Source organism: Ziziphus jujuba, chromosome 5 (genome assembly GCF_031755915.1).
Source record: "Ziziphus jujuba cultivar Dongzao chromosome 5, ASM3175591v1".
NCBI lineage: Eukaryota > Viridiplantae > Streptophyta > Magnoliopsida > Rosales > Rhamnaceae > Ziziphus > Ziziphus jujuba.
Genome location: NC_083383.1, coordinates 6,028,783 through 6,051,797, shown reverse-complemented (window position 1 = coordinate 6,051,797; position 23,015 = coordinate 6,028,783). Strand labels below are relative to the sequence as shown.

At 34.4% G+C, this 23,015-nt stretch overlaps 4 protein-coding genes across 7 annotated transcripts; 1 reads left to right on the top strand and 3 right to left on the bottom strand.

The window, feature by feature from the left end:
- Positions 1-1,387: 1,387 nt before the first annotated feature.
- On the bottom strand, positions 1,388-2,650 carry LOC107420063 (NDR1/HIN1-like protein 13). The gene has a single exon (XM_016028928.4). The coding sequence runs from the start codon at positions 2,209-2,211 to the stop codon at positions 1,402-1,404; it is 810 nt and encodes a 269-aa protein (XP_015884414.1). The 5' UTR covers positions 2,212-2,650; the 3' UTR covers positions 1,388-1,401.
- A 2,266-nt stretch (positions 2,651-4,916) lies between these two features.
- On the bottom strand, positions 4,917-12,316 carry LOC107420150 (uncharacterized). Of its 2 annotated transcripts, none has more exons than XM_016029039.4 (8): positions 11,853-12,316; positions 8,923-9,366; positions 8,721-8,820; positions 8,492-8,612; positions 8,190-8,311; positions 7,903-8,024; positions 5,831-5,990; positions 4,917-5,639 (listed from the first exon to the last, which is right to left on the bottom strand). In XM_016029039.4, exons 2-8 carry the CDS (start codon positions 9,074-9,076, stop codon positions 5,612-5,614), a joined length of 807 nt encoding a protein of 268 aa, XP_015884525.1. In that variant the 5' UTR covers positions 9,077-9,366; positions 11,853-12,316; the 3' UTR covers positions 4,917-5,611. The 2 variants fall into 2 exon arrangements, with proteins under 2 accessions (XP_015884525.1, XP_060673383.1); XM_060817400.1 differs by having other exon boundaries at positions 8,923-9,202.
- A 138-nt stretch (positions 12,317-12,454) lies between these two features.
- LOC107420149 (pathogen-associated molecular patterns-induced protein A70) lies at positions 12,455-13,785 on the bottom strand. Its single transcript, XM_016029038.3, has one exon. The coding sequence runs from the start codon at positions 13,667-13,669 to the stop codon at positions 12,695-12,697; it is 975 nt and encodes a 324-aa protein (XP_015884524.1). The 5' UTR covers positions 13,670-13,785; the 3' UTR covers positions 12,455-12,694.
- Positions 13,786-19,175: 5,390 nt separating this feature from the next.
- On the top strand, positions 19,176-22,473 carry LOC107420163 (zinc transporter 4, chloroplastic). Of its 3 annotated transcripts, none has more exons than XM_016029056.4 (4): positions 19,176-19,344; positions 19,657-19,714; positions 20,165-20,901; positions 22,006-22,473. In XM_016029056.4, exons 3-4 carry the CDS (start codon positions 20,194-20,196, stop codon positions 22,459-22,461), a joined length of 1,164 nt encoding a protein of 387 aa, XP_015884542.1. In that variant the 5' UTR covers positions 19,176-19,344; positions 19,657-19,714; positions 20,165-20,193; the 3' UTR covers positions 22,462-22,473. The 3 variants fall into 3 exon arrangements, with proteins under 3 accessions (XP_015884542.1, XP_015884541.1, XP_048332066.1); XM_016029055.3 differs by lacking the exon at positions 19,176-19,344 and adding an exon at positions 19,351-19,532; XM_048476109.2 differs by lacking the exon at positions 19,176-19,344 and adding an exon at positions 19,351-19,554.
- The last annotated feature ends 542 nt before the right edge of the window (positions 22,474-23,015 follow it).

The following is a 23,015-nucleotide window of genomic DNA, read 5'->3' as shown; positions in this document are numbered from 1 at the left end:
GCAGGTAAAACTTAAAAAGAAAAAGAAATCATAGTCACTGACAAAATTCCAACTGCCCCTCCCTCTATCACACACTTTAACTTATACAAACCACGTGCTTCCGAATTTAACCCCTCTCTCCCCATCATGTGCTCTCCCTTTTATTTATAATAATTTAATTAACCTCAAATTTCTTTTACGATTTTATTTTAGTTTCCTCACAATACCTGAATTATCCATCAAATTAAAAGAATAATAACAAAAATTACGTTTTTTTTTTTTTTTTTTATATGTAAGCTATGAATTTCAAGTAAATTGAAATTTTCAGTCATTGAAGCGGGAATCTGAATGAATGTGAAGGAGCACATGAAGTAGATCTGCAAGTTTTAATTTATATTTAAAAGACAAAGAAAAGAGGGACAGTGACCCGCGTGTCAGCCAAATATGATATGGTATGGTATGGAGTAAAGAAGAAGCATAGCATTTGCTACAACGGCCATGTAAAATGAAACAACGCTTTAAATAATGTGGACCTTCCCATTCACAGTAATCAAGTGAGGTTGAGTTGAGCTCCACCATTTTTTTTATTTTTTTTTTGGGGGGGGGGGTCAAAAAATCAAAATATACGATAAAAATTTGTCAAACATTTTTCCGAATAGAGAGAGACAAATGTAGGCAACTTTTAATTAATAAGAGATAAAATGATAATGGATGGATTATAAAAATAATGGTGACGTTCACAACGGCAAAGACATTTATATATAATTATAAAAGTGGCAATTCAAGCTCTCAATTTCTCAAATCTCAATGTGTCAAAGAAAGGCAATTATAATAGCTGTCACCAAGATTTACATTCCCATATAACTCAACTCCTTAAATTCATCCATTTCACGTTCTTCTTAATTACCTTCTTCTTTTATCAACGCGTTTTTCCCTCTTCTTATGGTCCGAAAAACAACCATTGTGCCCAAAAATGGAAAAAGCTAAACAAACCCCCTCAAAAAACCCCAAAAAACAAAAAAAAACAAAGGTGACCGAATCATTTTATTTGTTGAAGACGATGTTAGATGGAGAATTTAGATGAGAAATTTGCAGCAAAAGTATTTATCACAATGCATTACCATCATCAAAATTCAGATTCACTTACATCACCAAATGTATCAAATCCCTATTAAAAAATAATAAAAAATAATAAAAAAATCTAATTTTTAACCCCAAATCTGCATTTGAATTATAATGATATTATAATTCAAGTAATAGCCTGGATTGCTTAGGCCCCATACTTGAATCTTTTGATGTTTTTATGATTCCTCAAAAAGTTTAGAAAATCCCCCTCCAATGAAGAACAAAAAATAAAAATAAAAATAGCATTAAAAAAAAAAAAAAAAAAAAAAGAAGAAGAAGAAGAAGAAGAAAAAGTGATTAAAAGGTCCATTTCCAGATCTTGATCCGAAGATCAACCTTACATTTGGAGTCAGAAACAGAAGCCACCGACGGTGACTTACCTTTAGGTGGAGTCCCTTTGATTCCATCGCAAGTAACTCTAATCCCAACTTTCTTGCTGTTCAGCCCTCCCATCTTCACTTTCACCTTCGTGTACAGCTCAATCTTCAACGGGATTCCACTCTTCTTCTTCAGATCCGATCTCAACGAATTCACCGAATCCACGTCCAGACCCTGCGACGCCAACATCGCAACCCTGAATGCCGTTTCGTTCTTCTTGTCGCTGAAGAAAGCTGGGATCGACCCGTTGGCAATCTGGACGTCATCGCTGGTTGAGCAGGTCACCGCGAAGTCGTTGTAGAAGAATGTGAAGTGGCTGTTGGGGTTCTTGGAAGTGATGGCCAGGTGGAAGAGTGAGTTGAGGTGGGAGGTCGAAGCGTCGGAGGAGGTCGTGAGGTTCAGCTTCGCAATGCGGAGCGAGGTGACGGTGAATTCGGGACGGTGGGGACGGTAGAGAACGTAGACGGCTGCTCCAGCAATTGCGGCTAGGAGGGCGATGCCCAAAATTATGAGAATGGACCAGAAGCAGCAGCAACAGCAGAGATTCCTATTGCTGCGGCGGTGTCGGCGGTGGTGGTACTGGGCTTGTGGGCGGTAGGGCTGGCGCAGCGGAGGTTTAGTTGGGGCAGCAGAGGTTGGGTTGACGCCGTTAGCAGTGGTGGTGTTGGGCGCTGGGTTAGCGGCGCCATTGGCGGTGGGTTTGGAAGATGGGTAGACTCTGTCTGCCATATTGGAATATGGTTCAGTTCCAGAGAAGAGAAAGAAGAATGGAGGAGTGGTTTGTCGCAGAGAGATTGGTAAGAAATTGAGGTTATAGAGAATTTAGGAAGGAGAAGTGAAGAGAGAGAGAGAGAGAGAGAGAGAGAGAAGGAGAGGGACGGTGTACCCAAAGGGGAATGCTTCCACCTCACCACTTACCAGAAAGAAAAGAAACAATAAAAGAAGAGAAAAGAAAATAAAAAAGAAACAAATATTGAGAATCTGGCGTTGGTTTTTCTTAAAAATTACATATCGCTTTTACTCTATTTCTATCTCTTTCTCTCTTTGTATTTTTATTTATTTTGTTTCTTAATTTGATAGTGGGAATGGAGGTCACAGACATACAGAGAGAGAGAGAGAGAGAGAGAGAGAGAGAGACTTGAATTTCAAGTTTATATTTTTGTGGGTGGGTGGATGGTTTTCTTTTTGGTAAATATATTTGTGATAGAGATCTCGTTTGCACAGCATACACGTCGTTCCAGCCACGGCCCTGAACCCAAAAAAAAAAAAAAAAAAAACCTTGCTTTCTCATAGCCACTTCCACACGTGATTGAGTAATTTGTCAGTAAACATGGGGTCCATTTTTCTTTCCTACTGATCACACACATCGGACGGTTGAAAATTGGTGGCTGGCTTTTTCTTTCTTCATTTTTATGCTTTTTCACATTTATATTATTTTTCTACCATATTCCCCCTATCCATCCATCACACGCCAAGAATGTTATTTTACAGACAATTTTTTTTTTTTTTAATCTGATCTTTTATTCTTTAATTTTCGGAAAACTTTGAAAAGTAAAATTATACCCATGCCATGTATACGAAATAAATCTACAGATGAGCATTGAGTGGTTGACCACAATAAGATTAAGGTAGGAAGGGAGGAGATTAATGAACCACACAATGATAGTTTCTTTGAGGTTTGGGGCAGTGGACTGGTCGGTGAGGAATGATAATAAATTATAGAAGAGGCATTAATCATCCACATATACAATATAGTAAAAATTTTGGGAGTTTGGACACTAAATTAGTTAACTAATCCCATTCTGCAACTGCATTTACTTGACTTCAAAGTCAATAATAGAAAACTGTCCCCCTCTTAATAATGCTGCTTTCAAGGTTGAAAGATCCTTTTCTTTTTTAATTTTATTTATTTATAACTCTCATCCTAAATTATGTTTAATCATCATGAGTTCAATGATGCTGTACCAAGGATGAAATTTTCCATGCAATCAATGGTAGAAAGATACATCTCATAATTAAAACAGATATATATAGTTTTATAAGAATATTATATATTATAATACCATATAATGGAGTTATCCTTCCAAAAAATCAAATTGAATGAAATGGGTTTTGTATTGCTACAGCCTACCATAGAACCACCGACACCAGCAGCTATCTATTTTATTGGTTTTGAAATTCTTTTCTTTTCTTTTTTTTTTCATTACATGGATCACATTGCTTTGACTGATCGATCAGTACAGCTTCTTTCTCTGTGTTATTTTTCTTTAATGTTTTTTATGATACACATGCAAAATGATGCTAATAAGCTTCAAAGTTCAAAGTACTATGTTAAAAAATTCAAGAATAATGTATGAGAAGGTCAGAGAACCAATCTTCAGCAGCATTCATCCAAGGACTGCAATAAAAGATCATTTAGATTAGTTTTGAAGAAGATCCTCTCATTACTTGATATCAAGTTTGAGTCTTTGACCACCTCATTCACCTACATACTGCCCACCAAATCTAACACTGATATTGCACCAGAAAAATTTTAAAAAATAAAAAATAAAAAAAATCAGGTTAGTCTGTCACTCGTATCAACGATTGTTTTTATCTACCAGGTAGTCTGCCGTTTGGACCCTCAACCTGAATACATACAAAATGCCCAGCGCCAAACAGAAGATGCAGCAATTTCACATTCGCTTTACAAATTTGTTTTCTTTTTTTTTTAAAAAGGATGAGTTTGGTTCCATATACTGGTTGACATCAATAAAGGCTAAAGGACACAGGATTAAGAAACCAGTGGAGTGGCCTCTACATTTTAATTCATTCGGACAACCACTGGGTTTAAGCAGCGAGCAGAGTGAGTACAACTTTTAATGCCCCAACAAATTGGTAGATAAGGTTGTAGCAGAACAGAACCAGGACGAACCAATACTCAGTTCAGGGTGGTTAATGCATTGCATCATTTATCCTTTGTAAAGAGAAAAATAAAGTATAACCAAAATGTGCTGCACATGGAATCACGTTTTGTTATTTATGTCTCTTTCCAAATAATTGTTGATCAATAGCTTATGTGCATCATGTTTTCTTTTTTTTATTCTTTTTCTTTTTTTTTTTTGCCTTTTTTTTTTTTTTTCTTCTTTTTTCTTTCTTTGATGCAGATTCACATGCGTTTGCATGTGAGTAAACTTAATTAAACAGTACTCCAACCTTTGGCAGGAATGCATGTTTTTCTCTGGCGAGAAAAATAAGATGATAACCTCCAACCACTTCAATTGTCTAATATGGCATTATGGTGTTTCAGCAGGAAATGACATTGTCAAAGAAAAGTAGGTAAAGAAAGCAGCATTTTAACAAAACCTGGTTATTACGTGAGATAATGGAGAAGTTAAAAAAGAAGAAAAAAAGAAGAAGGTAATCTTTGAAAAAAAAAGAAAAAGAAGGCAATCTAACAATGGCACCGATCAAGCATTTAATTTCACCAGCCTTTTACATCACAAAAACTATATAATAAAGGGCAAATGGTTAAAAATACGACTCCAATTACAAATGAAACTCTAATTTGTGTCATCAAGCCCACTTTAAAAGGGCCTGTGCAATCAAATTATCTATTTTCTACAATCCGACAGTTATTACGCTGTTAAAAATTCGGGCCTAAGAAGCTTGTTCGGTCATGAATGAATTTTTTTTTAAAATAAAAATATTGGTTTTCTGGTTTTAGAAACACAAATGTTCATTTAAAGAACAATTTTTGTTTCTAAAACAGGGAAGGCAATTTTTTAGTTCACGACCAAACAGGGCAAGAATTCTATCATTTATGGAGAAACGCCAGAAAAAGTCTCTCCTCATAGTCCAGCGAGATTTCGATTGGGCACACAATGCAGACCAGAAGCCACCAAGCTATACAAAACTGGGGTGGATCAAGGTCCCATATTTTCTTCTGCCTTGGAAACTTTTTTATTGATCCCGAAAATAATGAACTCTTCTAATCCTTCATAGCAGTTGTAAGTCGCCTGGCACTGGATGATAACAAAAGATCATACTTCACCTCCAAGCCCAAGGACTTGCCTTTAACTGAGAATTCTCTTGGATCCACCGACCATGCAGCCACTACTATGAAAATGCAATCATTTCTCACCTTACTTCATACACGCTCCTTAAGGTCTCCTAATCTGTAACAAAATCCACTAACATTTAAGCAGCAGAAAAAGTTCCCCACCATTCTCCAAAGATATGGTCAGTAAAACCATAATATGAAAATAATACAGACAATATTAGATGTAATGTACAATCTTCCCATACAGAGCATTTCAAGGACGAAGAATAAATAAAACAGAAGAATTCCATATCCATTGGACAGTACCCTTTAAGTTTGATGTTTCTACGCATGAGCATTATACTGAGCAGAGCAGGGACTGCTGCTAAACATAAATGCTGCAATGAGTGCCCACTGATAATGTAATTAGTTGCATGGTACATTTTCCTGTCAGCAACAGCTTCAAATTTGGCTAGAAGGTATGCACCTGCATGCGATAATTTTTGGATTTTAAAGTATAAACCAACACTATCATGGGATGGGAATGGTGAATGCATTATAACAAAGCAGTAAGCAAGTACCAAAGAAATCACAAATGCTATAGTTCCTTCAGATCAATTCATATTTCTTTAACCAAGCCCCAGCCCTGGCACACCCAAAAAATAAATAAAGACATTTTCTTTTTAATCTTTAGTGTCTTTCCATGGATTGAATGTGAAAATGAAGTTTGACGCTTGTAAGGGCTTTAATAGACCATAGACAAGTAAAATACCTAGATGTTATGTGCACCCAGAGTCCAAGACATATTGTTCAGAACTCAGTATGAAAAGTGAACTTATTGTTCAACAAGAATGTAATACATCATAACAACACGATAACCTAAAGGGTTAACCTCACATCAATGCTGTAATGTAAAAGTAAAATTACGAAGTTCTCAAGACACATGCATTAAGGAAAACACAGAAACTATCAACAAGGCAAAAAGTCCACAAGAATGATTAGTAAAATGACCCCTTATTGGTTTCCAATAAGTATAACAGAACAGTTAACTACTAAACAAAAACTGAATTGCAATACTAACATTAATTGAAAACAATCCCAGCATTTTACACTAAAAAACAGCATAAGCAGAATATGCTTTCCCCAAAAGTCAATTGTCTTGAGTGCGATTTGGGGAGGGGGAGGGGGAATAGAAAGAAAAAGTAAGAGTTGTCCTATTCAAACTAACTCCCCTCCAACCATACACCTGATGAAATGTCAATATGTATCAAAAGAAGGTACTATGTGAGAACTTCTGTATGTAAACTGTAACCTTGGTTGGTTCACATTTAAAAGAAGCAAACTCAAGCACCTTTCATGTAACACCTATGGTTTTAACTCAAACACAAATTAGAAACCATCCTCTGAATCCTTTGTGTGTGAATTACTCATATTTGCCTAAGATTGTATAACTTTCTTTTTAATCCTTGTTTACATAAGTTGCATATCTGTTCAAATTTCATCTAAGGAAGCATCCATCTAAATGGAGAAGCAAAAAGCATGTCTATTTTATGTGTGTGTGTGGAGGAGAACTGCTAAGAAATGTAGAAGTTCCATATTACTAAGAAATAATGGGAACAGTGTGGAAAAGAGACAGATACAAAAATTTCAGTTCCACATAACACAAGCAAACAATCACCAAACATATGCAGAGCCAGACCAGAAATTGCTTTCCAGTATCTTGGAGTAGTAACCTTAGTGTTCCAGAAACACCTCAGTCATAAATATTCAGGTAACTCAGCCTCTTTAAAGCAGCCAAAGATTCAAAGCCACTTGGAAAGATATTCGCTACTACATCAATATAATTTTGTAAACATTGTTCTCATTACTCGTCTGACCCTTTCACCCCACATTAAAGGAGTCTGGATATCTAGAACTTTCACAAAACTGGTAGGGGATATTGCCTCCATACATCTACATTACTGTATTGGTAGTTATATTTGCTTAATTCCCATTTTCCTCCTTCCTAAAGTTAAATAAGCAGTTGGATGGAATTAACAAATACAAACATTGAAATGACCTAAGTCAAAAGCATTTCCATGTCAGGTAAATTCAATGAGTGATAAGAAAGAAAAACTTTTAACTAAATGTCTCTTCAACTTCAAAATTGAAGAGCAATCCAATTAAATACTTAAGCTTTAAAAGAACTGTTTATTTGCAGCATGAAAGATACTGCTCAACTAAAAGTAGAATACAGGTATAATGAAGTCTTTTTTATTAATTTAACTATAAAATAGACTCGGATGAAGCATCTTATTATAATTTAATACACTGCAAAAGGTATAAAAATAAAAAATGAATAAATAATTAAAAAAAAGGTTTGGGGTTGGGGGGGTGGGGTGGGGATTGTCATGGCATACCTGTTGCCCAAAGCCAATATTTTGAGTGGGTATATTTGGGTCGGAACACAAATGCCATACCGGGAATTGCTATGCATGGGATCAGCTGGAACATCATGCACAACCTGAGATCATTATAAGTTCTGCAACCAACTAGCAAACTACATTCAGCAGAAAACTCAGGTACATCTTGACAAAGGAGAGCTTGTAGCAACCAAACAGAGGAGAAAAGTGTACATCTTGACAAAGGAGAGCTTGTAGCAACCAAGCAGAGGAGAAAAATACATAGTAGAAAAATTAAAACTCACCTTTCATAAGCGGTAGAGAGGAAAGCACCAAAAAGAAGTGCAAACAGACAGCTTAGCCCAATCTTCTCCCCCACTCTCTCTACTATGAAGCTAGAGAAAAGAGAGGAGTATGCGACCATCATCTGCAATGTGCACGAGCTATTGAACAACATATATAACACAGCAACAAGGGATATAGAAAATACGGAAGTTCCTAAGGAGTTCGTTTCCACTATTCAGATTGAGAACTTGAATGCAACAAGAACAGAAAAGGTAACATATAAATAACGAAAATTAAATGGAACAATGAATATGATGCTAACCGGAAAGCTGTCCCACATTACTCTACTGTCACTAGGCTTCAAATGATAATAAGCCGAACCATAAGCTAACCATGCAGTTCCTGCATAGAATAATGCCCAACCCCAAACTTCTCCTTGCAAACTGAAGCAATCAGTTCCCAAAATGTAAACCAGTAAGCAAAGCAAAACCCATCAATCGAAATTATAAACTCCCAGTAACATAAAGAATCAGAAAAAACATACAAAATACCTTATAGTGAAAAGATCACCTCGAACACAGAGAACAAATCCCAGTACACCCACAACCAAAAAGGGGAAATTAGTGACGACATTCAACGTGTTAGGAACTCCTGATCAATACCCAGAAAACAAAATTCGACAAGATCATCTAAACCACAATCAGAAGGGCATGCAAAATGTGCAGAAATAGAGAAAATGGGAAAGTTGGTTACCAAAGAAATTGCGCATATCTGCGAAATGGTGATGCTTGGGGGAGTGAGGAATCTTAGGGGTGGCCAACATGAAAAACATCCAACACAGCAATGCTCCTCCCCATATACGCGTTCTCTTCCATTTTGCAGACTGATGATTCACCACCCACAACATCTATCTCTCTTTCTCTTGCTCTCCACAAACTCTCCCCTGTGTCTTTATCAATGTCTCTGTGTCTGCGTCTCTGTCTCTCTCGTTTTGAGACTGTATATTAAAAAAAAAATGCCTCTTCGCTTTTTCCTGGGATTCGAATGAAGTTAAATACACATTTGGCTCGTATGTTCGTTTTGATCTAATGATGTTTCATATTCTGAACGAGGGCTTTTGCTTCAAGCGCTACATGTGTTCTTTGTGACTGACACTTTTTTGTCCCGTTTGGGTTTCCAAACACAAAACCCTCTCCACTTAAAGAAAAAAAAAAAAAAAAAAAAAAACTCTCCACATTAAAATTTAAAAATATATTTAAATAAATAAACAAAAAAAGCATGCCACGTGTGTCTCTCCGTTTGATCAACGATGACCGATGCGCCGTTTAATATTAAATCAAACCCCTCAACTCCGTTTGAATTTTTTTCCTTTCATACTGGGTCTATTGACTTTGAATTCAAATGTTTTACTTTTATTATCTTATCATGGTTTTTCAGACATGCTCTCACGAGTTCAAAACAATTTCCTTCTTCGAATTACATTAAATTTTTTATCCCCTTGTAAATTTATTGCCAATAATTTCGCAGCACGTGTAGTACTCGTACTATTTCAAAACCACAATTTATAAAACATAATTAGTAGAGTTTGAGAGTGAAATCAAAATAATCTCAATGCATCAAATACAGTCAAAATCAAGAAGACTGTCATGCACTTTGACCACCAAAAGAAATCCATATTTTGAATGCAAGTATGTAAAGAAATCATGGCAATAGTTTGTTCATCATCAATTTGGGGTACACACATAAATTGCTTAATTTTGGCAAAGAGAAATATTTTAAATACGAATATTGCAACACACACATCTCGTAACAAAATTGATATTAGGGCAACCATCATCATCAAAGTTTGGTTTGTTTACTCTGTTTCATATTATATTTTGTCATATTTCCATGGGCTTTTGAAAGACAAAGCTATCACATGGAACAATAAAATTTTAATAGAATGGAATAAAATAAAATAATTAAAAATAAAAAAAAGGATAGAAAATATTCCTTCTCTCTTCCAGATCGATGATTGCTCAACAGAAAACGTCCACTTATATTAAGGTAATTATGAGAATTTTGAGAAACTTTAATTCGATTTTCAAATTAAATTATTAATTAATTACGATCAACTTGAGCAACCAGTTAGCTAGCTTTACGTTCAGATATCCCTTGGCCTCACGACAAGCATTTTCAATTTTAACAAAAGAGTTCCAACATGGTTCCACAGTTTTCCAAAAGGCATTGCTTCCGGTGCAATTAGGGCATATCTCTTTTCTCCACAACTATTCAATTATGAAACAATACTATAATATTTTACCCCCTTTCATAAGTATTGTCAACTTTTATAAATTTATATATATATATATATATATATATGGATATTTTATTTCATAAAGCCTTTGTGGTTATTATACGCTTCTTATTCTTTTTCTTTTTATTATAAGTGTTTTAAGTGGAGCCATGATGGTTATTCAAGAACTAATAGTAAAGCATTGTTTCAACAGCTTTATATTAAATTGGATTTCCCATTATTTTTCCTGACATGGGTATACATATTGGAATCAAAAGCATCAATTATATGACATGGAATCTTAAGCATCAATTATATGATGTGGAAATCTTGACATAGTTTTTTTTCCCATTAGAGGACTTTTAGACATAGTTTTTTTCCAATTAGAGGACTTTTAGTTTGTTGTCTTCGGGCTACTCATATTTGTTACCGACATCACCAGCCATATAAGATCCACCAAATCACTCTTGAAAGGAGTTGGACTGAATGAGAGTTTTGATGATGACCATTTGGACTCAATACAACATTTTTTTTTATTTTTTTTTTGTTTTTTAATATCACAGTGATTAATTTTGTTTTGTTAGGAACATGGTGTAACAAATTGTTATCATGTATCTAATTATGTTTTTGGTATAAAATTATTATATATGATATATTACCATTCTAACAAACGATAAAGAATATATTTCCAACACATCATAATTATATTTACAAAAAAGAAAAAACAAAGAACACAACATAACTTTATATATGTGTATATGCATGTATTGTATATAGAAATTGCCCTAAACCACATACAACAAAAGCATCTTTAAAATGCGATTAATTTATTACATCAAAGAAGGAAAAAGATGATCATGCCCCACCTTACTCAAAAGTATGAGATAAAGCGCACCTAAAACTTGCGGTCCCTTCCACCTTCCCCGTTAATTTAGCAATTTTCTCAATCCTTCTTTATTTGTTCTCTTATTTTTAAGATCGGTGAAAGATTGACATTACATATTTCACGTACCAATTGAAAGTGAAACTCAAATAATAGAATAGCATATAATAGGTCCGGCTTTTATTTACTGAAAGATCAAACATAAAACACTTCAATTCAGAAGAAGTAAGATAATATGGTAATCGTTGAAGATGAAGCTTGGATTGAAGTCAATAAGAGTGTCACTTTTTGACACCAAACATGAAAAGCAAATATACTAAATATATTCCTCAACTCAATATTTATATAATATAAATTATTAAAGTACGACATAGCAAATCCATTTAAAAACAATATTTGCCATTTCTAGTTGTGATCGTCATACGTAAAAAGGTTTCAATTATCTACTTCCTAAAAGTATTGGTTTCAACCATTTTGATTCATCTGCTAAAAAAAACCAAAAAAAAAAGAGCATAAATTTCATACCTGAGAGAAACAATTGAAGAAAAAGTACCACTTTGGCTACCATAAATATGGATTGGGTACCCAATTGGCATTTAGTGAACCTCAAGTAATGGGTTCCCATTGTTTCATTAAATGGAAGAGACCTGCACAAAATCCACCACGTGCCATACAACCTAGCACCTCAACAATCAGATTGGACATTAACATTGTGGAGCCTCTCTCTGTGTTAGAATTAATAACAAAATTTCTAAGCCTTAAAAAAAAAAAAAAAAAAAAAAGTTTCCAAGTTTTAAAGTGATTTTCCAAATAATTTACGATTTTTTTTAAAAAAATATTTATTTAGAATACCATATTAGAAGTAGCTGCAAACCATTGCTGCCTCTTCCATTTTGGAAGGCTAGACGACAATCCACGAATCCGGAAAGTTGAGCACATACACATAACCCACACCAAAATCTTTATTAACCAATTTATGAACAAATTGCACCAAAAAAAAAAAAAAAAATTTCCCCTCTCAAATTTAAACCACACAAGCCTCACTCCTTACTCTGCAAAATTGGACTACCATGGAGATTTGAGGTGAATCACCAAATAACCAAAATGCCCCTCAAACAAAAACCGAATTATGGAACACACACACACCCTTAAGCCCATTTTATATTAGACATAATAAGGGCATAATTTGAACAAATAGTTCAATAAACATAAAGGCAATAGATCTACATTACATGCAAAGATGCAATTACCCCCCACCCAAATTTTAACAAATTCCGAAATTAACGAGAAATTAAAAACCCACCCAAGAGAAATTATAAAGAAAAGAAAAAAAAATAATTAAATAACTTATCTTTTTTTGGTTAACTTTACTTCCCATTCCCTCTATTGATCTCCTTGGACCTTATGATCGAATCCAGCCTCTGCATCTTCAACTGCTGCTTGAACCTGTTGATGAAATCGTCAGCTTTCGCATCTACCTCGTTGTCCACCTCCGTAGCCTTAGCAGCTTTCCCTTCCCTTACAGTCGCCGGCCTCCGGCTCTCTACCGCATCGTCTTCTTCGGAATGCGCAAAAGCATATTTCGCACTCGCCGACTTCTTCATCTTCCTCGAAAGCTTTGTGGGTACCTCTCTGGAACTCGGTTTCGTGTCGGAGTCGCCCCTGCCGTCTTGACCGCCTTTTAACTGACCGTAAATCTCATCGAGGGTCTGCAATTGGTCTGCTTCTTCGTCTGGGTATTGGTCCTCCTCTTGGATTTGCTCATCTTCTACCTGTTCCTGCTGTTGCTCTTCTTTTCGCTCATTTTCTTCTTTTGGTTGTTCTTGTTTAAGGATCCTCTGGGTCTGTGGAAAATGGAAATGGGTCTCGGGTTCTTGGGTTTCATGAAAAGTGGCGATGGAGGAAGAGTACTGTTGGGGGATAGATTCTTGGGATGTGAAATTTAGGAGGTTGATGGACTTGAGCTTTTGTAGAATGGAGGGAGATCTGATAAATTGGAGTTGTTCTTGCTGCTCAGCCTGTCTGAAAGCCTGGATGTTCTCGGTTTGCTCTGGTGCTTGGTGGAAGGTAGTGGTTTGTTCTTGGGATCGGTAGCTGTAGAAGTTAATGGATTTGAGTCTCTGCAGCATGGATGGAGACCTAGCAAGCAGTCGGTCTTGTGGGTGTTCTTGGGGTTGAGGTTCATGCTGCTGGTGTTGATGGTGCTTTTGAGTGCTTAAACCTGAAATAATGGCAATGGTGCCGATCATGAGGTTGAGGAGGACAAAGAGAACAGTAGGTGTCAACCAGCTATTCATGGAAGCCAAGATTGAAGGTAGAAAAGATACAGATTCTTCAAACATGGCTTTTGCTATAAGAGATAGATGGGAAAAACCAAAAAGAGACTTACGGAATGCTGATGAAATTAGGCAGAGAAGGCTATAATATACAGGGAGAGATACAGTATTTGAGTGGATAGTTTTGTTGGCGTTTTGCTATTTTGAGAGAAAATAATAATAATAATTATAAGCAAATTATTTTTGAGAATCTCGAGGGACACGTGTAGGCATACAATGGGTCTGTGAGAAGAGGACGAAAGAGAAGGGGAGGTGGGGGTGGTGAGCGCGAGTAAATGTGAGGTTGTAGATGTAGTGGGGTTTGAAAAAAACGCTTGATGAGAGAGGAAGAGATGCCGACAGGCAGCAATTCACCAAAATTGCGTTTGCATTTTTGCTCCCTCAACTGTCTCTCAATCTAACTCTGTCTCCCGGATCATGGTTTTTTTTATTTGTACTAATCACTCCCAAATCACATTTATCCAAAAAAATAAAAATCACTCCCAAATCACTTTTATATATTATTAAATATATAATTTGCTTTGATCGCCAAAAGTACTTCTGTTTGTTTTTGTTTTTCTAATAAGAACATAATACATTCTTTCACAAAATAATAACCAAAAAAAAAAAAAATTAATACATCAATCTTATGTAAATCTCCTTTTCAATAGCAACTCCAGATTAATTGGCGCTAAGCTCTTTTAAGTTGCCTTTAAAAAAAAAAATCAATATTCTTCCACCCAATAAAGTTAATAGGTCTTTTTGATTCTGGGAAAATTTTATTATTAAAAATCACCAGAAATGTTTTTGGCAATAAAAGACAAAAAGTTGAACAAATGAAAGATCATGAAAGAGTGAAGCAAGGAAATTGAAGGTAGATAACCATCAAAATTCTAAATTTAGCTAGTATCACAAAATAATAGAGAGTACATACTAGAATTTGAAAAACGAAAAATAACAGCACCAACAGCATAGGTGAATGAGCTTTCACCCAACTGCGCCGATGTTTTTTTACCAAGTACTTACGTGCTTGTTTTTCTTAACTGATAACGAATTTGATAGATCTAATATGTCCTTTTATTATTTTGATGATAAATATAATTTTACATATCAATATTAGTAGCCCCATGTGTCCCTATCTAAAAATATATCATATTGAAAAAGATTTTTAAAAAATAATAATAATAAAATAAAAAGATAGAGATAAGGAATCCATAACGCTTATTACGCCATGTGCAAAATTGCAAATTTCACATTACTCCATGCTGAGAAAATTTAACAATTAATAAAATTTTGACTTTTCCTAAAGTTTGATTTCGACTGTTTAGCCCCATCCACGAATAGATTCAAAAAAACCCAAAAAAAAGAAAATAAAAAAAGAAACACTAGGAACGTATTATTTCCTGACAACAAAAGTAAATTGGGCCGACCAATTATAATTGGGAGGCTAAGTAGCCCATCAAAACACTTGCACTTTGAATAGGTCGATGATCAAGCCTCCTAGAGTTTGGAAGCCCATTATGCATTGCGTGGGGTTTTACGAGAGCAACAAAAGAGAGCAACTTGCACAAGTGGTGCATCGAGCACTTCGAAATTTGAAGGCTCAATCAAGTTACATCCACTAGCTTTGTGCTCCATTGTTTTGTCTTGTTCATAGTGAGATGACTGCTGCCGTGTCTAGTGGTGTGGTACCTACTCTGTAATTTGTAATATATTCTGAGTTCCAACCTAAAATAACATTTTATTTTTATTTTTATTTTTATTTTTATTTTAAGGCCATTATCCAAACCTCAACCTGCCACTGCATAAATTATTATTGATGAATTTACTCTTTGCCCAGTTACTAACACATACGTTGGTAACAAATTTGACATTGGCCAAGAGAATAGAGGTTAATGTCCTATCACTATGACCTTGGTCATACCTCCAAAAATATGCTAACTCTATAAAAAATTAATAATAATAAAATAAAACACAATCCTTCACAAATCTATATTCCTATTGGATATGTCTAAATATATATATATATATAAAAAAATCCATAACTTGCCAAATGACACCTTTTAGGATTTATCTATATTTTTTACAGTTTATCTAATTTTGTTAAAATCTTAATCTTATATATATATATATATATATTTGAAAGAATGCCACCAAATAATAGATATATATTTTAAAGAATAATCTTATTGTTATATCTCAAATATTAATATAGCAATATGACCTTCTTCTTTTTCTAATGTGAAATGAAAAACTATTTTACAGTACCGTACAAAAAGCATCATAAAAATTATTTTTTTTTTTTTTTTCCTTCTTAATGTTTTTTTGGATTTTTATATTTGTTTTTTAAATGTAGTTTTATTTTTTTTAATTTATTTTGGATTTTTATATTTATTTTTTTTATATTGGATGGAATGGTTGAATCTCGAATCCAATATTTTTTAGATTTCTAATCAATATCATAATAAATTAGTATTGATTTTGAAAATTTAAATTTATAAAAAATAGATTTTCTATTTTATTTATACTTTTTTCTACAGTTAAAACCAGCCGCTGTGCTATCATGTTCCGGGTCAACAAAATTTATTGAAATTACTTCTTGGCGAAGGCATTCCAGCTATTTTGAAATTAAATTCCATTCTACAGCCAACAATGTTTGAGCTGACCTCCACCACCGTAACTAGAAACATAAAAGATGCCCATCAAATCCTTTCCATTTGTATTCACAACATGACTATATTTCATATTTTTTTATTTTTCGGACATTATACAGCAATAGGCTTTTTTATTTATTTTATTTTCGTTATTTATTATTATTATATTTTTAACAACATGGGCTGAGGTGGGGATTTTATAGAGAAATAACCTTGAATGGAGATGATAATGCCTTGACAGACCCTTTTTTTTTTTTTTTTTCTTCCATTTTTGATAAAAGGATCTGCATGGATATAATATTTGTAATATTTGTCGTGTAGTATACTGGAATTGATAAAAAAGAAAAGATTCTTTTTGCAATTTAAAATTAACTTTACACAGTTTTATAAAAAATAATTTTACCAAACTATCCTCATCTTTTTCTTTTTTCTTTTCAATTTAGATTAAACTTTTTCGTTTTCTGGGGTGAGTTTGCCAGAGATGTAAGCAACGCTGAACTATGAACATGGATTGGCCTGAGTGACATTCCACATGTGCATTCACCAACAATGCTCTCTCTACAACTTAAATTCTCATAACAATATCTTTAAAATCTCAAGCTCCTTCATAAACATCTAAGCTTGGCTAAGCGCCTCCATCGAATGAGGAATCCAAACTCATTAGCAGGATGGAATTAGATGGACAGAGGTTAGATCACTTACATCTGCATTGAATGGTAAATCTGCAATGATAAACGAATAAGCATAGGCAATCAAAGCTGTGGGGAAAAACATGGCCTTATCGTTGTCCGAGATAAAAGTTTCACCGTGCAATATAGGTTGATTGGTTACAGGGAAAGTAAAGGAAAAAGAAAAATCAATTATAACTAAAATTCTCTTAATAATAGAGATTGTATCGAGTTAGTTGCTATTATAACTAAATTCTCTTAATAAAATATGAAAAAAAAAAAAAATTAATTTTTTTGTCTAGATTGTTAAAATTAGTGGAAAGAAAAGGACAATGAAGGAAAGGAAAGGAGATAAAATATATTGAATTATGTCAATTTTAGACAATGAAATAAAAGAAAAAGAGTTTAATGAAACTTTAAAACATTCTAAAATTATTTTTATTAATTAAAATCTCATTAATTGAGATATTTTGTATGTTGAATTTTTTGTAAAAAATATAAATTACATTAATTATTTTTTTTATTTTCATTAAACAACATTTATTATAATTTTTTCTTTATATCTTTCATTTATTAATTATACCAACAATAATTATTAATATATTTTTTTCCCTTCCCCATCCAATCCAAACCTAATAATAATATATATATATAAGTATTTATAGTTTGATGAATATATTTAAAAAAATATTGGAGAAATATATTTATCCATGATAAAATTAATTTAAATGAGCTGAAAATTTTGAATAAATGTTTCAACTATTCATCAATAATGAAAGATTTTATAAAAAAAAAAAATGAAGCTATCAAATCAAGGTTAAGAGTGGCAACGAGGCCGGTTTTTGAATCTTTATCCAAAAAAAAAAGAGGCCGGTTTTTGAATTGTTATCCCTGTCGTCATTTGCCCCATTCCCAAATCAATCACCATCTATGAGAAGTCGGGATGAGACCCAAATTTACACCTTGCTTCCTCATTGGTTTTAAGGGGAAAAAGAAAAAAAAAGAAAAAAAAAAGGTTTTCTCTATAACTTACACTACAGATCATGAGAAAAATAATTATAATAATAATGAGAAAAATTCTGCTTCTGAAATATGGAATGGAATGAGAGAAAATCATCTCCCATTATTGGGGGAATTCTTGTGAGGATTGGACCTAATGGGCCAAATTATCATTCTGAACTTTTATTGGTGTATATATATATAGAAAAAGAGGCAAGCATAATTTTTCTAGACACCTTGAATTCTCAATAGAAAATCTCTAAAATGCTCCTCAAAATCTCTTTTAGTATATTATTATTATATTTTATAACTTATTGTCCTTTTCTTTTTGGCTAAAATTATAACTCATTGTCATTTGTTTCATAGTTGAGTTTTTCATGATTAGGATTTGTTGATTAAAGTCCTTTAATTTAAGGCATCTTTTGTACTGTTTATTAACAGGACTCAAGGGCATTGAAAAAAACTGCTTTTTATTATTTGCTTATTCTTGCCACACCCAAATGCCCAAGAAGGTTTCCACTTTCTATTTCCAAGGTTGATAATTGGGATGGCGATGTAATTAACAAAATTTCAATGAATAATGTGCAATTGTCATAATTGAAAACATAAATACCATACATCAAATATTTTGTCAAGGAAAAAAAAAAAAAACTATACATCAAATATTTTATAGAAAGGCCCAATTATTTTGATGCATAAAAAGAAATATTTCATTTACATCCATTAAAATTTGAAAAAAAAAAAAAATAAAATAAATCCTTTTTAAATTTTTAATAAATCGTCCATACGTTTCCAATAATAATATTTCACCATCATAAAATAAAATGGCGAAGAGAAAGAAGAAAACACAGTCACGTAATGACGACATGCGGAACGGTCCTTCGTGGTACGACCAAAAGAATAAAGAGCATCTCCAATTTCAATGAAACAGCCACTGCTTTGGCAAATAGATGGGAACTGCTCTGACAGAGTGCTCAAGATCCAATTACCATTTTCATGCTTTTATTATTATTATTTTTTTTAATGCGCCCCATTAACCCCCAGTCTTATTTTCATCATTTTACTATTTAAGTGGCAAAAAGAGACTATATTTATTATTAAAAGAGGATAAAGAATGGGATAAATATTAGTTAAAAAAAAATTAAGTAAATACACAGCTCGGGAAGCATCTAATAAGTATTGAAGAATATTCATTTATTATTTAGAAAAAGAAAAAGAAAAAAAAAATGGAAAAGGAAGAGTGTCGACACTATTGCGCTCATCTGGTTGCAAAAAGTCGCAACTGTAGCGTCCAACTTCCCCAGTTACCCTCGCTTTCGTCAACTGATGTCGACACTCTCTTTCGATTCTCTCTCTGCCTGCGTATGGAAAACTTGTATAGGTGCGTAGGTTAACAGAGGATTATGTGCTAGCAGTCCATGTCCACAGTCTCTGCTTCATACCTTTTCTTTCTTCTCGTATCTGTATATATACATTCCGGATTCGTGTTCTTCGGCTAAAACTCCCCCTATTTCTTACAAACATCAAAAACCCCACCCCCCTACCTTTTTTCCCATGTTATTTATCGAGGTTCGCTTGTCGAGACCGAATTGTCGTTCTCTCTCTCTTTCATTCACCTTCTTTTTCTCCCTCTTTAATTTCCCGATTGACGCTGGTCTCTTTTTTTAATTTTTCTTTTTCTTTTAATTCTCAGGATTTGTGGCCTTTGCTCGGCCTTCGAGGTTTCGTGGGAAAAGCTCAGGGTTTCTCAGGTAATTTGGTTTGTTACTTGGAAAATTTTATACCAAATTTTAAATTTTTTTTTATGCACAAAGCGAGCTTTTTTTTTTTTTTGGTGTATATTTAATCCGTTTGAATTTTGGTTCTTTCAAAGAAATTTTGACAATTTTGGATTTTTCCTTAATATTATTACCCAATCCCTTTTACATTCCCTTCTATTGCATAGTAAAGTATGGATTGGGGATTAATTGGGTATAATTTCCATGGCCAGCATAATATGGACGGAAGCTTCTGTATCATTCATGTATAACAATTCGACGAATTTCTATATTATCAATAGAATTAAATAAACTAGAAAGCTCCAGTTTAATTCTCTATCGATAACCCACACAATTTTTTTTTTTTCCCCCTATAAATCCTCATTTTGCATTAATTCATTTTCTAAAAACTGGAATTTCTTTGTTTGTTTTGGGTGCGAAAAGATTCCATTCTGCAGACGATCTCTCTGTCGATGACCAACGCGAGCTGCGCAAGCACCGAATTAGAAGCCTGCCGCGACGACTCGGCGGCACGCGTTCTCAAATTCGTCGCAATCGCATCAATCCTAATCTCCGGAGTCGTAGGAATCGCGATCCCACTAGTCGGAAGGCAACGTAGCTTCCTCCGAACCGATGGAAGCCTCTTCGTCGCGGCCAAAGCCTTCGCCGCTGGCGTCATCCTCGCTACCGGGTTCGTCCACATGCTATCGGGCGGTTCGGATGCCCTATCCAATCCCTGTCTACCCGAATACCCATGGTCCAAATTCCCCTTCTGTGGATTCTTCGCCATGTTGGCTTCGCTTGTAACTCTCCTCGTTGACTTTGTGGGGACGCAATATTACGAACGGAAGCAGGGACTGGCTAAGCCGAGCGAGGAACGAGTCCGGGTCGGGTTTGATGATTCGGGTCTGGAGTCGACTATTGTTCCGGCCCAAGCCAAGGAGTGGAATGGGAAAGTGTTTGGGGAAGAGGAAAGCGGTGGGATGCATATCGTGGGGATGCATGCGCATGCGGCTCACCATCGACACAACCATCCTCATGAGCAGGGTGCATGTGATGGGCACGTGAGGGAACAATCTCACGGGCACGAACATGGACACGGGCATGGGCACGGGCATGGGCATTCGCATGGGTTGGGAGAAGACGAAGATAGTGGTGTGCGACACGTCGTCGTCTCTCAGGTAACTCCTTTTTGTCTTTTGCTTATTAAGTATTTCTATTATTTTTCGTTTGGGGTTAATTATTGCCTTCTCTAATGGTGGCCCCGAAAAAGGTAGTTGCTTTTTTGCAATGTGGTTCTTGGAGTTTTGAGAGAAGGTAAAAAAAGCATGGACGATTCCGACTTTTCACACGTAGACATAGATAAAGTATGATCGAGTTAGCAAAAGGCCTAGCAAAATTTTACTCCTTTTTTATTTTTTATTCTTTTATTTTTATTGGTTGAAAGTGGCATGTGGTCAGGGTCATGGATGCTTCGTATTTGTGGTGAGCTCGACCCTTGAACTCATTTTTGGTTGTTTGGTAGTCATTCTATAACAGTTGGTCTGCCTCATAGAATCGCTTTGTTACATTATATCTTAGGATGGGAAATCCTTGACTGTTGAGAATTGATAGCGAGTGTTACAAAATTTTAGAAAATGGTGTATATGTGGTGAATTAGGCAGGCCATAACCGGAAAAGAAAAAAAAAAAAAAAAAGGTCAGGGATTACATCTAGCGACTAATAAATGGATATTTGTATTTGTATTTTGCTGAAATATTTCTAATATGAAAATGCTATGCTTTTGCTGTAAACCATGGACTCACGCTTCTTCAAAAGTCAGCATATATTGGTGATCAAACAAGGCAAGCTGACCTTTTCGTGAGCTTGCAGCTATTTTTAATTGGTTTTAAGCTTAGTAAAGTCAATGAAGCATCATTATCTTTTACCTTCTCTATCATTTTCGGCCATTTGTTTAGTTGTTATTTCGTACTTCTATAAAATTGTTGTCACAATCACTTAGGATTGTTAATTTTAGATAAGATTATTAATTTCTCTGTGCTTCCATTAATTTCCTTTCTACTCAAAATGATGTTGAATCTAAATGAGAGTATGAGAACAGTCAAACCTTTGGTTTATAAAACACCGTCTGTGAAATTGTGTCGGTCTAAACTAAATGCTGAAGCCTGACGGGCACATAATTTTGCTATGGAGTTGACTAGCTCTTACTCTGTTCTGATAATCAAGAATTGGTCCACGCTTTTTTTATGGTTATATTGAGAATATTCTCTTTCTTCTGTACGCAGATATTAGAACTTGGGATTGTATCACATTCAGTTATAATAGGATTGTCACTGGGAGTTTCACAAAGCCCATGTACCATTAGACCCTTAATAGCGGCACTGTCATTCCATCAGTTCTTTGAAGGATTTGCACTAGGAGGCTGCATATCCCAAGCTCAGTTCAAGACATCGTCTGCGGCAATCATGGCATGTTTCTTTGCGGTAACAACTCCTGCAGGGATCGGCATTGGAACTGCCGTTGCCTCATTCTACAACCCAAACAGCCCAGGAGCTCTGGTTGCTGAAGGCATATTGGATTCATTGTCAGCTGGAATTCTGGTGTACATGGCTTTAGTGGATCTAATTGCTGCTGATTTTTTGAGCAAGAGGATGAGCTGTAATTTTAGACTACAAGTAGTTTCTTATTTCATGCTTTTCCTTGGTGCTGGATTGATGTCTTCACTTGCAATATGGGCTTGATTTTTTAGTTTACCTTTTTTTTTTTTTTTTTTTTTTTTTTTTTTTGGGTCCCCTCTTTCTATTTTAGTGTTTGTTTTCTAGCGCTATATGATATGTGAGAATTCATTCCAATTGGCTTAGCTGGAGAAGATGTGATATAGCAACAAAAACATATAGAAAGGCAACCAGTGATCGTTAGTTTTTAAACATTTGCCAAACTAAAAAGCAAGCAAATATTTTTACCGAAAAAGCAAGTATTAAGAGGGATGTATTCAATATAAAGTTTAATAGATTCAAAATAAGTTATAGATTTTAAAGAATTTGATGGATTGTTATGGAATTTTACAGATTTTATAAAGATTTTATAATAATCTAATGAAATCTTTGGGTTTAAAGCTGTATTTTATATTGACAATTTTCATCAATATTTCATTGTTAAAATACTTTTAAATTCATTAAAATCCATCATTTTTTAAAATCTTTTAAAATTAATAATTTTTTGAATACTATAATATTTTGAAAGAATTTTACAAAATTTTAATTGAATATATTTAGATTTTAATGGACTTTTATAA

Bases quoted from the DNA above. Each gene is read 5' to 3' on its own strand.
- LOC107420150 (XM_016029039.4), bottom strand. From the start codon at position 9,076: ATGTTGTGGGTGGTGAATCATCAGTCTGCAAAATGGAAGAGAACGCGT. The intron at 8,613-8,720 runs GTATTTTGTATG...TGATTGCTTCAG, and splicing joins GGTGATCTTTTCACTATAAG to TTTGCAAGGAGAAGTTTGGG. The intron at 8,312-8,491 runs GTTAGCATCATA...TGCACATTGCAG, and splicing joins TAATGTGGGACAGCTTTCCG to ATGATGGTCGCATACTCCTC.
- LOC107420063 (XM_016028928.4), bottom strand. From the start codon at position 2,211: ATGGCAGACAGAGTCTACCCATCTTCCAAACCCACCGCCAATGGCGCC.
- LOC107420149 (XM_016029038.3), bottom strand. From the start codon at position 13,669: ATGTTTGAAGAATCTGTATCTTTTCTACCTTCAATCTTGGCTTCCATG.
- LOC107420163 (XM_016029055.3), top strand. The intron at 19,715-20,164 runs GTAATTTGGTTT...GGGTGCGAAAAG, and splicing joins AAAAGCTCAGGGTTTCTCAG to ATTCCATTCTGCAGACGATC. The intron at 20,902-22,005 runs GTAACTCCTTTT...TTCTGTACGCAG, and splicing joins GACACGTCGTCGTCTCTCAG to ATATTAGAACTTGGGATTGT.